The sequence below is a fragment of the Dermacentor albipictus genome, chromosome 8, assembly GCF_038994185.2.
Source record: "Dermacentor albipictus isolate Rhodes 1998 colony chromosome 8, USDA_Dalb.pri_finalv2, whole genome shotgun sequence".
Lineage (NCBI taxonomy): Eukaryota > Metazoa > Arthropoda > Arachnida > Ixodida > Ixodidae > Dermacentor > Dermacentor albipictus.
In genome coordinates, this window is record NC_091828.1 from 114817681 (window position 1) to 114832316 (window position 14636).

At 44.4% G+C, this 14636-nt stretch overlaps 2 protein-coding genes across 3 annotated transcripts in view; one reads left to right on the forward strand and one right to left on the reverse strand.

Moving 5' to 3' along the window:
- The first annotated feature begins 193 nt into the window (after window positions 1-193).
- On the forward strand, window positions 194-5404 carry LOC135920125 (phosphatidylinositol-glycan biosynthesis class X protein-like). The gene is made up of 5 exons (XM_065454205.1): window positions 194-746; window positions 873-1014; window positions 2057-2270; window positions 3089-3183; window positions 5137-5404. Exons 1-5 carry the CDS (start codon window positions 586-588, stop codon window positions 5281-5283), a joined length of 759 nt encoding a protein of 252 aa, XP_065310277.1. The 5' UTR covers window positions 194-585; the 3' UTR covers window positions 5284-5404.
- Window positions 5405-8082: 2678 nt separating this feature from the next.
- E(bx) (nucleosome-remodeling factor subunit NURF301 E(bx)) overlaps window positions 8083-14636 on the reverse strand; it is a 56140-nt gene continuing 49586 nt past the window's right edge. For both annotated transcript variants that reach the window (XM_065454200.2, XM_065454199.2), the window contains 4 exons: window positions 14461-14634; window positions 12620-12815; window positions 11099-11183; window positions 8083-10962 (listed from right to left, as the gene is read on the reverse strand). In XM_065454200.2, coding sequence (XP_065310272.1) covers window positions 10766-10962; window positions 11099-11183; window positions 12620-12815; window positions 14461-14634 — 652 coding nt within the window. In that variant the 3' untranslated portion in view covers window positions 8083-10765. The remainder of the gene's footprint in view (window positions 10963-11098; window positions 11184-12619; window positions 12816-14460; window positions 14635-14636) is intronic.

Sequence of the window (14636 nt, forward strand, 5' to 3'; positions counted from 1 at the left end):
CATACGGATGGTAAAGTGTGTAAAGTTAGTGCGCACGCGCAAACTGCCCATCCGGATGACTGGAGAAACGCTGCATGCCTAGATGATAAACGTACAGTGTGTGCTCACTTTTTGATAAGGAAATCAGCAGCAACTAATCTAAGGTAGCAACGTCTGTCGATGAAATATGTGTCTTTAGTCTGACAACATAGTGAAGCTGGACGAAGGCATGTATTGGGGTACTTGCAAGCTGCAGTGGCGCGAGGTGAATGGATAAGACATCACTTTTGCCTGATCCCATTTCAACATTTCCAGTGGAACTTGTGTCCCAATATTATGAAGACATAGTGCAACTTTCGAACATCAACTATAGATATATAGTTGAACGTACTTGCGCAGTCCTCGCTTTACCAGAGAAAGAAACTTTCAAATATTCCGCCATTTCAAACAATGTTGTCGATTGGACGAAGCACTCTTAGCTTACACTCGATGCCGCCAGGTGCCCGCTCGCAACGTTCACCTGAAAGGATACAGAGAAAAAAATCGGCTGCTTCATGCCGTTCCTGCACTTTTAATATTTTGCTCTGAACGTATCTGAATGCACTCATGGCTTTTAGCATGCGCTTAGCTCTTGCGCTAGCGCTTGTCTCAGCACTCGAAGCGAACGCAGCCGTGAACAAGGCGAAGCCGAATAATGGCGCAAAGCTTTGCAAGGAAGAACCCGACATCATTGTTGAAAGAAACCTAGCTCTGACGGGCTACCACAGGTACGGAGTTTCTTTGTGGCTTGTAGCGGTCTTTTAAAAAGCAGAATGAGAAAGACCGGTTTATGGCGTCAAAAGAGCGCTCAAGTTTTTTTTTTTTTTTGTTCACGCCGTTCTTTCATGTTCAAGGGAGCTGCAAACCGTCATTCACACGCGAAATCGACTAAAAGTCAAGGGTCGGCCCCCTACACTGCTGCTCTTGGAAACGGTACCGTCGGGCGCCTATGTTGATGCCCACCAACTGCGGCTTCTCGACGACAGCGATGCCACGGTAAGTTCTGCAGACCCGTCCTGACTGTCGCGATTCTCAATTTCACGTACCCGTGTGGTATGCGTACGGGTCAGATGAATTGGTGTACGTACGCATTACCCCATGGACTTCTTCCATGCGGGGAAGCCAGCTTCGAGTGATGTGTGCATGTAAATCGTCCCCGGCTTAGAGAGCACGCGCGATTGAGAGCACGTCATTAAAACTTCTTTCTGGGCGAGTTGGTGCATACTTGACATAAAAATTGTAACAGCGCAAACACATGCAACCACAAAGTACGAAGTACAGCGCTTGTGTCTCGTCCTTCGTACTTTGTGGTTGCATATGTGTTTGCGCTGTTAAAATTTTTATGTTAAAGAGCACGCGCGATTGCAAATTATCGGGCGGTCTGAATTAAGGGAGGGGACGAAATTAATGTAGTGAAAACGACACACATTGCATTGAAAAGAAACGCGAGTATTGGCCTTGCTCACTTGTAGAATAACTAGCTGTTGAAATTGTTAATGGGAACTATAATATGGTGTCGATCAAGTATAACTCGCAGCATGCAACATACGATGTCCATCGTGTAGTTGAAAACATGCGTGCATCCTTAGCTGTGGCAATACATAAGCTAATATTCTCAGTTAACCTAATTATCTGCGTACTGTGATGTTCAAACAATCTCAAAAGAACTCGCTGTGCTTGTCGCTGCTTTGTTCTTCCTTTAATTCTGCTGTAAGCTAGGCCACATTTTTGGTCTGCATCATTCAATCATTCAATAAAAACTGGACCTCTTTATGTGCACTTCACGATTGGAGAAACAATTATAAGCTGCTGCAAAGACTTTTGGTTTTGTAATGTACCAGCAATCAAAGGTCTCTCTAAATCCATGCAAGTAAAGAATCATGCCAAATATATTATTTAATGATGCAGACCAAGAAAATTTATGTAGTCTTGCTGTTAAAAAAAAAAACATGTAGCAGCAATAAACATAGTCTTATAATTTGCTAAAATAAAAGCACAGGTTATTGTAGAATGTCGTGCAATTTCCTGTCTCGCGTAGTTTGGACTGCGCGGCAAGGTGGATGTGGAAGAAATGGCACATCAGGCCAGCGGGCACAGCGTCTTCACCTTTCTGCCATTGAACGAGACCTCCGCGCTGGCGGCACTGCCTATCCACCTGCGGTACCACAAGGCACAGAATTGTCTCGCTGATGGGCCCTTTGCCAAAGTGACACTCCACCCACCGTCCATCTACTTTAGGCATCCCGACCTAGGTTTGTGACATATACCCACTCTTTTAAGAGTGCAATGTGTCAGCCTTCTAGCACTGTGAAATACCAGTAACTCTTTTTCAATAGGTAATGCACCTGACTTCTGTTAATTGAACATGGTTTATAAGCGTGTGCATTTGGGCTTGTTGGTTCACGACACGAGCAGAAAACAGTGTGAAACAGCAGGATGTCGGGCAAGTGCCATGGTACTGTTCCCTCCTTGTGTCCTGCTCTTTGTGCTGTTTTCTCCAATGCCCTTGAATAACGTGAACCAGCTGTGCACGTTATGCAGGTCATAGCAGCATCGTATAAAAGTTCAAACTACTGGTTTGCTTGTGCAATCCCAACAACAGTTCCTAAATTAAGTACTATAGATTCGTTTCAGGAACGTTGCACCGATTCTCTTTCACCTGATGTATAGTATTAATTACCATCACCAAGGCTGCTGCTGCTGATCTTTTGCTCACATCAAAGGTCAAAATAGAGGTGGGTTGTCCGTCTTCTGCCCTTAGCATTAAAGAAAGGTACAAGCACTCATTTTGCATGCTAAGTCAAAATGAAAGCTCCTGTGTGCCTACACAGTGATAAATAATCAAGTACCCTAAGGTTGACACTCTGACACAAGATGCTAAAGCATCAAGGCACAAGGGCATTGCTTTGACACATTGCATGCATATCAATTTCCCGCCAGTGGTGTAATAACCTGTGACCACAGGATGCCCTCAGTTTATTACGTCTTCAGTAACCCGCAAAATAAAGGTGAATGACTTTGCGGTCTCCTATAGTGGTCTCCGAGTTCCATCACTTACATTTCCACGCAGACTTCCCTGACACGTGTGAAGATCTTCATCACCTCCCCTGTGAAGCAGCCAACATGGAGCGTACATGCTTGTGGAAGCAACTGAAAGTTGCTAATGTAAGTCTCTTGTTCACCAACGAATGTTCTGAAGGCAACAACAAACTGGCATGCTGTTCTAGAAAATGGTGATTTACATTATGTACTATCAGCACAAACTCAAACAATTCCGTAACTACTCCAATGTGACAAGTGGAGCAAGCTGGTAAAATTGCATTGTGACAGATGGGCAGCACAAAAAAGTCATAAACATTACAGATGCAGACTTCAAACTGTTCAGTATTCCGAGTAAAACTTGGTTTGAAGCTGGTGCCTGTTATGTCCATTTCTTTTCTTAGTCCATGCCTTTCTGCACTGTTCATTCATCACCATACACCAGTTTGTTCCGTTTCCAGGTGTACATGCACTTACACCAAAATTACACCATTTACAAACAGGTGCACCAAATGTTGGATTACTCCACGCTTTGAAACCGGATACAGAGTGATTACATGTCACACCTTCATGTAATTATGTGTAACATGTGTTCTAGTCAGTTATTTCGTGTATGTATTTCAATGATGTTTATGGTACATACCTGATGAAGGTTATTAAAGGTGCACTGAGACATACTTTTTAAGCTCTAGAAACTCTGCCACACACTTCTTGCAGCAAAATGATGACATTTAGCAACAGGTGGGAGACACAAGATAGTTTAATTTGATATTAAAGTTAGCTCTTGCCCCCATCGAAATGCAGCTGCCGTGGCCGGGATTCGATCCCGCGACCTCGTACTCAGCAGCCCAACACCATAGCCACTGAGCAACCACGGCGGGTTGCAATCTATTATGATGTCACCATGCACCTCCTAGGTACAAATTTTCAAACTGTTTGGTAGTAAGGGGCGTTGTAGCAAATTAAGGAAATTCTGACACTTCCTGGAATTTTTTTCGTAGAGTTTGGACAAGTAATGCAAAAGAAAAAGAAAAAAAAGGAAAAAGAAAGTCATGTCAGTATACTCCTTTAATAATTGGCAATGCTTCCCATGTCAATCCTATGACCGACATCACAGTGCAGTTTTCTGCATTGGCTTAAACCACTTTATTAGGTGCGCATGTATTGGTTTTGCCTACCTGCATCACAATGCAAAAAGCAGTATAACCTGAGTAACCTGCTTCTAGTAGCAATACCTGAAGCAAGTCTCAAACAAGAAGCTTGCCAAGTTGATGCGTTTAGTTTCAATATTGTGTTGTTGTACTGGCGTCGTACGTACAATCTTGATTTAGGTTTGCGAGAGTCGCAAAGAAGTGCAACATGCAGCCAAGGCGTGGTGCCACTGTGTGGAGTACCTCAGATATTTACCCTCAAGAGGTGACGTGCGTACGTTTGCCGCAGGCAATAAAATGAGCAAGGTCGGTTGACTTAATTGACAAGTTTTCTAGTGGGACTCAGTATCAACTATGTAACTCCATGCATGGGCTACTCAATAAAGCTGACTGAAGCTAGGTTGCCTTGCTTCAAGTGCACTCAAATGAATTTCTGCAAGTGAGGTGCATCTTTACATGTTGAATGCACATTTAGTGCCTTATTTATTTTTTCAGTCATTAGAAGCCGATTGTGGTAATAGAGCTAGTCGCAATTAATATGTTAAACGCAACTTCAAAAATTTACCCATAGCCCCACCTAAATTTAATGCAATTGCACAAACATCTGATAACTTTGTTAGAAGAGTACTTTCAAGTCTGCAAGAGACAATTCCAGATACATCTTTGCAGCACATCAATTTCAGCGTACTGGCTTTAGCTGTGCTTCATACTTCTGCTCTAAAAGTTTGGCACACATCACCCTTTGTGACAGGAGTACTGTTGCATTTTATTGCTTATAGCCCGCTTCGAAAGGTCCGGGATCACTGAAAGGAATTGTGCAGTACAATTTCAATATGAAATTTTGCTGTTTAACCTGGTCTCACAGCTGTGTAATGGACAACTCTGTTTCATCAGCAAAACAAAAAGGAAAATGTATTTTCTGTTGCAGTTGAACGACCTATCAGCAGAAGTGCCCGTCGGATGTCTGGAGGATGGCTTCTTGGTCTCGACCACTACGCTCGTCACATACAGCCTTTGTTCCATAGCCATCGCATACTATGTGTTCATGCACGGCAAGAAGCCACGTTCCGACTAACGTCTCCAGCACCAAGTGTTGCATTTGTCACCGTAAAAGTGACATTTTGTTTTTCCCTAGTCACAATTCCGCTGCGGCAATTTTTTTGAAACACTGCTGTACCCGGTACTCTTCCATTTTATTTACTAGTAGTCGAAACTTCTTAGACAACTGAAGTGTTTGCAGTGCGCTACAGTAGTGTTACACAGTTAACACTCATTAACTCGAACTCTGATATCTCGAAATATCGGCTAAATCGAATTTTTTTCTGGCCGTGGTCTCAACCCATGTGTTTTTTTTCTCATCTCGAAAAGTATTTTTGTTTTTGCACTGGACTTCGGATATCTCGACTTGGGAGAATGCCAGGAAAAAGGCAACAGGGCAGCATCGCTTGCGCTCGCTTTTCTTTCTTTTTTGCCCGGCGGCGGCTCGCTAGCCAAACCAGATGTAGGCCGCCCTCCCTGCTTATCTTTCCATCACCGCTCGCGCGCACTTGCGCGACTGCTCACTGCTACTTTGCCGAGGCCTCGCGCGGCAGCAGCGAGTCCGTCGAATTTTTTTTCCCTCTCTCATTTAGGACGCTGTCAGCCACACATCAGTCGCAGCATATTAATCATAACCAGCACTTATCAGCAGGTGCGATCAGCCTACGGCATTTCTGTGAAATCGCTACTTGACAAGGGCACTCGCTTCATGGTCGTGCGACAGTGAGGCGTAAACGCCGCGTCGCTTGTGGGCACTCTTCTGTAGTTTCGATTGTGGAAGTTATCTGGAATTCGTTACGATGCACAAAGCAGCAGTGCCAGCTTTTTTTGGATGCCTGAAAATGGTCATGCTCGATTGACTGGCTTCAATTATTTCATTAGGATCAATCGTCCTGACTCAAGCATGCAGTTTCGGCACCGTGCCAGTAACAACATTGCCCGTAGACGCAGACGTCTCCGTTGCTGATGCACGCTAAAGTGACAGAAAATGTTACTAGCGGTGTTCTGGAAAGGCTCCACGTGGTATCGCACTCATCTTGAAACACTTATCTGTTTTTACAGCTTCAAGTTAATGGGGCCTTACTATATATTCAAGAACAGGTAACAACACTAACAAGATACAAATAGATTCAGACAGTACTGCTTGTATCTGTATGCCAATACAGTTCAACACTGTTATAACAGTCTGATCTGACACTAAAATATTGTACTTATATGTGACATTCGTTGTGAGCATATATTTGCGACTCGCTTATGTCGGCTAGAAAACTTTTATTTACTTATATCTGTGCTCGTTATATTGTGGCTCGGACTCCATTTCCTACTTGGCAGGCAACCCTTTGGAAGCTATGCTAACACATAGTGCAGTCAGAAAAGTCTAGCTCTGCGCTTTTTGCACTGCAGTCTTTATCTGCGACACTCTCAACGCAATAGCTAGTCAATACTGTAGATGCAACATGTTGCATCTACAACTCCTGGACTTGAGGGGAAGCTTTAGCCTGGGTGCTCCGATCCAAATACATGCAAAAAGGAGAATTCATTTTTTTCGGCAACCACTGCACCGAATTTGGCGAAATTTATTGCATTTAAAAGAAAAGCGTACAGCCTAGTGACTGTCGGTTTCGAGCTTTTTATTTCAGTCGTCAATTATTTATTAAAAATTGGAAATTTCCAGAAAACAAAACTAGTAAGTTTACAACTCTCTAACTTGGCAATAAAAATTCTGTGAATTGCATCTAATAGGACATTTAAAGCGGACAAAATTAACATGTTACACGTGAATTTCAAAAAATTCTGTAATATGTATATACAGCTTTTACAGAACCCTTGTACACAATGTAACAAATTCATGTAATGTATAAACTGACACATCCAATTTGTCCGATTTGAATGCTCCAATGGATGCCGCTTACAGAACCGCGATACCTGTTCTTCATGCAGAGCTATGAATTTGTAAACTTTGAGCTTGTATTTTTTTCAGACTTGTAAATTTTTGAAAATCTTTCAAAGAAAATTCAGGCCCTAAATCGAAATTCCGCTGCCAACAGTCACTAGAATTTAAAGTCTTCCATCAAATGAAACACATTTCATTAAAATCGGTCCAGGGGTTATCTCAGAATGATGTTTTTGCGTTTTACATGTATTTGAATAGGCCGCGTCGGAGTTGGGCCCGAGCTAAAGCTTTCCTCTTAAGGTTACGTCAAATCACTTATTTGTGCAACCTCCAGTATGCAACATACTATGTTCTGGCTACCGGCCACAGAAATGTGTCACTCTATTTGTCTGTTCGCTTGTAAATAGGTACAAGTCTGCAACGCCTCCTGCATAATAATTACATTGCATTGTGCAATGTAAAGGTATCAGACAAGGTTACATTGAATTAGATGACACATCCCCATATATCTCTCACATGGGGCACACTTTTTTTCGTCATGTAGCCTGCTCTTTGAAATCAAGTGCGTACAGGGCTTTGACGACGACGATACTCTTCAGCTGTGGCGCGTACCAACAAAGAGGGATAGGTAATGAATTGGGTCGGAGGAGGAAACATCAGACAATTAGGCCAAGGGGAGAAAAAAAAGTAAGGGGCATGTCAAAACAGGAACACTACATAACCGGGTTGTCAGATTAACAAATTTATATGAACAGTATCCATAGAATGAGGAATAAGACATTTCTGTCTATTACAGAAGCATTGGGCTGCTTGTACCTTACCTATGGTATTTTCGTGCCCGATTACAATTGACGCAGTGGCGCCAGACTTCCCTCTAGAGCAAATTATTAGAAATCTCTAGGCAACAAACCAGACACACAGCAGTGAGCCACTTGCTTCTCGTTCTTGCTCGATATAATTTATTTTTTGTTGTTTTTTCATACAAATAACATGTTTACAATGTTACACATCTTGCAACGTAGTAGCAGAGTCTCCTTTTTTGTCGTTTTTTTTTAACCATTTTTGCAACATGTAGGTTCGTACACTCCCATGTGTGACGCATCGTGTGTTCCCCCCTCCCCCCACATTCGAGTGCAGAAATGGTTAAAAAAAGCTGTCAACGCGACCAGGAAAGGCCATGTCGGCATTGTGTGCAGAAAGCAACGAGCAAGCGTCGTTTTGTCACCACTTTTTACGACTCCATTATAAACAAAAGCTGGCGGCAGCGAATCGTTCGACGCACCTGTGCAGACGTTGTTGCAAATGTCGGAAGGGCAAGCAGGTGGTGAGAGACAATGGTAATGGTTATGTACAGGGCGCTTTGGTGCTCCAGAAAACACAAATGTATGTTGTTGGAGAACAAAAAAAGAAAAACTCCACTCCAGGTCTGGACACTGGCGTTTTGATTCGGCCACGTTACGGGCAAACACGGCCCAATACATTTGCTTCTTCAGAAGTGGTAGCTAAATGTTGTCGTCTGCTTTGCTGTGAACGCACAGACGCATTTTGGTTGGTGGCATCAGCCTGAATTGAAATGCAAACAGGAACGAAACCTTATCAGAATGGCGTAATTATATGAGCATGCAATGGTTATTGGGACAGTAGCTTTCCTTTCCTAGCTTTGTGTATGTTTTAGAGCCCAGATTAAAAGGTCGCTCAAGGAAATCTTTTCACTCTAGCTTAATGGGCTGCGAGTAGCATATCCAATTGAAGTAATCATGGCAACGCGGCAGGGCTGGCAACTGCCCTATTTTTAAAGTTAATCTCTAACAGACCCTTCGCGGCTGACATGTGCACCTGGTGTTAAGAAATGTGATGCAGATTCCACATGCATGCATATGTGCCGATCTCGCTGCACGAGCCCCCAGGCAAGCACTAGTTTTCGAGCGTTCGGGTTCAGTCATTTTCCGCCGAGCGGCAATGGTGCTGTCTGTATTTAAGCATAGAAAATGTCATTTTTCGCAATCCTTTCGCGACCCACCTACTTGTATTTCAAGCGTAAAACTTTGCACAGAGGCTGCTTTGTACCTAAAATATCATAAACTAGGACTTTGTTATTACGCAGTTCATTAAGCTTACACTGTCACAAATGCAGACAAACCTGAAAAAACGGTTGTTTAACGACTTGTTTGCGTTTAAATTTGTGCTGATAGTATGTTGGTTTTAAAGAAGTTTGACTCCAACTTTTTTTTTTTTTTTTTGAAGAAGCACAGCAATGAACAAAACGTAGTTTTGAGGTTTTCTTTTCTTCACGTATTTTACATATGTAACTAGATGGCACAAGCAGTTAACAAAAAATGCAAATGAGCACAGTGCAAGAAGGCATGAGCTCCAAACAGAAGCTACTGCGCCATTTTTGTACTGGACACCGCCTCATGGTACGTCGCCCAAACTGACTAAGGTAATTTTGCTGTGCCACCCATGAATCAATCATTATAACAATTTTGTAGGCCCCGACCTTTTGATTTTCTAAAGAAATAAAGGCAAAGGTCATTTCCAACGTGTTTCTCTCTTTGTCACTGGCCGCAACACCTTGCCTGCGTCCAGACTTGTTCTGTTAACGGAATAAATATTTACTACTGACCACAATGTACAATGCTTGAAAGAATTAAAAACAAAGCTCTGCAATGTGAGTCCATGGTAACATGCATGTTTCCAGTCTCTCTGATGCAAGCTTCGGGCGTTCATCTCAAAAATGCATAGTCAAATTGCAACTAAATACACTCGCGCGCATGCACATAGACAAAAAAAAAAAAAAAAGGGCCTACGTCTTTGTCATGTTTCAGCAGGTAATAAACCAGGACAGCAGTGACACATGAAAATGTTCGGCATTGTTTTACAAAAACACTTGCATACACTTCATCCTCCCCTCCCCCTTATCCTGTACATATTGATACATAATTTCATCAGCTGTCTTCTCCTCATTTTAAAAACAAATTTCACAAAAGTTTTGGGGGGGGATGAAATGTGCATCAAACAATTCTAAAAAAAAAAGTCTACTGGACACGATTTTGCATTTGCAATGCACGAGAAAGAGAAGCCTGAGAGACACGCAGCTGAAAAAAAAAAAAAAGACAGCACTTCACGTGGCTCCACGAAAACGTGCAGAGGTGTATACGCTACGAAAGGAACAAACTAAGAAGAATGGTGGTGCGCACTGTATTAATGAGACTGCTATGGCAATGAAGAGAAATCTCCCTCTACACTATGTACAAATATTTTTCTTTTTTTTTGTTTTTTTTCCTCCCCATCGCCGGAAGTCAAGCGATGATGCGACACTTAGATGCTGTGGCGTCGGGGGCAGACCGGGGACACAGTCGACGCGATGGCTGCCGTCTTCACACCACTGTCCGAACCTCAACGCACGGCTCCGCGGAGCCCGCCCTTGACTGTACGCGGAGTGACACGCCCGTCGCGCGCACGCACAAGTCCGGCGGAGTGCATTACGTTAGTCAGCACCGCCAGTGCATGGATAAGCGTTCGTGTTCACTGTAGTACGCAGTCCGCCGCGCGTTGTCACGTCGCGCGCCTTCTTTCGGTGGCCGGGAGGAGGAGGAGGCGACTCCCTGGTGTCTCCGCCTTCGGGTCACCACGAGATGCTCTCGCGGAACACCTTGATCTTGTGGACGAAAAACGCCTCGAGCACCTCGGCACACTGGTAGAAGGGAGAGTTGCGCGGGTTGTAGTAGCGGCAGTTGTCGAATATCTTGGTCATGTCGCCGATGAATTCGCTCAGCTTCTGGTAGTGGCGAGTCTGCAACCGCCGCTCGATGGTCTGCAAGTCTGCAAAGAAACCCGAGAGAGAACAATGCTTGGCTTTCCAGTGTTCGATGGCGTCATCCAGTGACGATGCTACCTATCTAATGCATATCGGCCACCTTGCACTGGACCGGTCAGAATTAGAACAGCGTTTACTTACCCATAGGTTCTTTTATGATTGTGTAGTAGTCGGGCGCCTCCTTTGCGTCGACAGGTTCTAAGAAAGGCCAGGCCATCTTGTGCGTCTGTCACACGGGCAAGTGAAGGAGAAAAAAAAAAATTTTTTTCACAGGCGTGTTATTGAGCTCCTGCACTGACAACCACACTGTTTAAACACACAGTTGATCAGCTGCCCTATTAAGAGCAGCAAGTGACACATACCGTATTTATTTGAATATAGGCCGACCCCCCCCTAGAGGTTACCCAAAATGAACAATCAACCTATATTCCAGACCACAGCTAGCAAAAGTACCAAGCAACCCGAGGTCCTGTGTCATGCTTGCCGTAAAGCTGGTCTGGAGATTATCCAGACTGGCATTCAGAAAAATGCACTCGATGGAACGAAGGACGACATTGTTAGGGCTGCTGTGGACACCTTCCATAGCATGCCACGAGGATGACTTCCCTGGTAATTTGACAAAGATACAGCTTGTGATATCGACAGACGTGATTTGGTAGCCAGTCTTGCAGCAAATAGAGTTGTGTCACATTCGAAGTCTTGTTTTTTTAATAAAGAGATGGGGTTGACCTATATTTGAAGTAAATGTTTTTATTTGTCAGCGAGTTCAACACGTAAGATTCGACCTACCGTAAAATGCCGAGCAAGCGCTTCCTCCCAACCTCACTGCTAATTTCAAGTTTCGACCCTGTTCCGGAAAAGCACCGCCCCACCCCCCTATTCCCCCCTCCACACCCTTATCAAAGAAGTTATCAATGTGGCTTCTCCTTATCTCTTTCCCTCTCCTTTTTTCAAGGCGCGTCCCTGTTAGTGACATGGCAACTTGCTGCATGCCTTTTGCAGTTCGTGGACCGCCGATGGTCTTGCTGGCAAAAGGAGAGATCTGCCTGTCACACAGTTCAGAGGATCTCCCTGTGGCACAACGTGGGCACTCAGCGACAGAGGGGTAGTCACGGCTACGCTCTGGCGCCCCGGCAGCGCCACCACCGCTAATCGCTTGCCAGCGATACCGTCGCTAGGCCTTTTCCGGCCCACTTGTAACCTGTAGCAAACGGCGCTTCCAGACGAATTGCCGACGATCCCAAGCAGCAATGTTTTGTTACCGTTGTTGCCGTTTTGCCCTCGCAATAATTTTGCACGAAGAAGAAAACGTGCTGATGATATTAGCGGCGGTGCCAGCTGCGATACGAGCATGGCCAAGCTGCGCGCCGTCGGTAGCCATGCTTTGGCAAGTGCCGCAGCAACGCAAAGGCAAAATTTTTCTGCTGTGCCCTAGGAGTGCCATTAAAATGGCTGAATAAAAAAAACTTTGCAGCGAAGACCAGAGTTCCCCAAACACACAATGGGTTAGGCAGGACCACAGCCTTCTGAAGAGTAAGTAATTCTTGAAACCAGCCATTCCTCGTAGTGCAGGCTGCTACTGCATCTAATCTGCATTGGGCATCTAGACATGTGTGCAGCTGTCGTGACAGAGGGGAAGGGGTGGTGCCTTCTCTTTCTCACCTGAAGGCTCTTCAGCAGCTTGCGTAGGTTGTCGAAGTCTTTCGGCTGCAAGGGCTTCAGGTTGGCCTGGTTTATGTTGCTGTTGCGCTGACACGTGGGGCAGATGTACTCCTCGATGGAATCCGCCTCACTCTGCAGCACTCCCACGCACCGGCCGTGGAACCAGTCTTGGCACTGGTCGCAGCAGATGTAGAACCTGCACGCAGACAGGCACGGTTGTTGCAAGACCGGGCAGGTCACGCTTCCCTAACAGGCATGATGCAGCGCGCGACCAACTATTAGCTCACGGCCTGTCCGTCCCATCACACAGTACCAAGTAAACATTTGTTCGTTCCAAGCTGTTGTATGGGATTTGCATCAAGATTACAAATATCATCACATCTTGAAGAAGCTGAAACCTAAGCCTTCCGTTTCTCTCGCTGAATAGAAAAGCCTCACTACCAACAGATTTTCTTTAAACCCTGTCACCTGAACTTCCATCCGGAAGTTCAGGTGACAGGGTTGTCGTCCCACACCAGGTGACAGGGTCGTCCCACACAGACCAATACAAAGTTCAGTGTTCCCTATAGCAATGTTAAACACTTTTTTTGTTTTTACTCATTTGGCCCTCAAACAAGTAAAGAATGGAACATTTTGTCCACGGCCACAGCTTTAGTCAACTACTAACTCAATGTTAGTAGTTAGCATGTATTCTTCTAGTTGCACTAGAAGAATACATGCTACTTCTTTCTTTCATGCCTTTCTGGCATACTTCTATTTATTTATTTATTTATTTATTTACAGATACTGCTGTCTCAATACATGAGACATAGCAGGAGTGGATACACCAGAGATTAGATCAACACAACATACAATGAACTTGAAACGTAATTACAAAATATGGTTAGACAATTCTTCGCAAACTCAAACTCTTCACAAACTCTTCATTAGGTTTTTTCCGCAAGGAACCAGCTAGGTTGTTCCAAATTTCAACAGTGCTTGGAAAAAACGAATACTTAAAACAATTTGCTCCAAACCATTCTATAAAAAGCCATGGACCTTGAAGGCATTTCAGAAAACAAAAACTGGCTTTTATATGGCTACATTTACAAGTGAAGTTGGAGGCTAACTGTGTGGCAGTGCCGTCCTCCGCACTTGCATTATGAACTGCAATGCAAGAAATGGATGCGGCACAGAGAGCAATGACGGTAAGCAATGCATCTACTGCACCGTTCAACCAACTAGTACAAGTATCGATCCTGTCGTATATGCTGCAGCTTATAGAAGGCAAGACATTGATGCAAATCAATGATGGCGAGTTTTTTGCAAGACATGTCTCGGTTTCCAGAACATCAATGAACCAGCCACTACAGCCGAAGTAGGGCAACGGTCAAGACACATTACATGGGCACATGGCTAGTCTTCGATGCAAATGAAGCAATCGATGCAACGTGTTGCAAGAATCTATCAGTGACAACATGATTGTATGGCTCTCCCTGAAGGATGCTATTTCTTAGCAGTACTGGCACACACCAAGTCCCTTGCCATTTAAAGTGCAAATGACTATGTGCAGTACAAGAACTTGACATAGTGGTGTGCTGAAATACTTGTACAAATATACAAATACTTGGACCTCTCAAGCTGTCTATACAGCTTTTTCCCTGGCTGTCCTCGCAACACCAGTTGCGGAAATAAACCTTCAACCTTCAACCTTCAAATAGTAAAACCAGCAATAACAAGATAGAGGCAGGCTCCACTATTAGATCGGTAGGCGTGAGCCACATGATTGTACAGAGCAAGGACTGCACGCCCAGCTGCGGTGCAACACAATGTTACAGGGGCGAAGCCAGTGGTGAACCTACTGAGACTCGTCGTAGGGTTGCCTGCAGAGACAGTAGAGTTCCTGCGTTGAAGTTTTGTGGTCCTTCCGGCACTCGTTGCAGACGTACTTGTCCATGGCCTTGGCTTGAACCTCGGTCAAGCCTATGCACTTGACGTGGAACCAGTTCGAACACAGGTCGCACCCAATCATGAACCT

Bases quoted from the DNA above. Each gene is read 5' to 3' on its own strand.
- LOC135920125 (XM_065454205.1), top strand. From the start codon at position 586: ATGGCTTTTAGCATGCGCTTAGCTCTTGCGCTAGCGCTTGTCTCAGCA. The intron at 747-872 runs GTACGGAGTTTC...TTCATGTTCAAG, and splicing joins GCTCTGACGGGCTACCACAG to GGAGCTGCAAACCGTCATTC. The intron at 1,015-2,056 runs GTAAGTTCTGCA...TGTCTCGCGTAG, and splicing joins TCGACGACAGCGATGCCACG to TTTGGACTGCGCGGCAAGGT.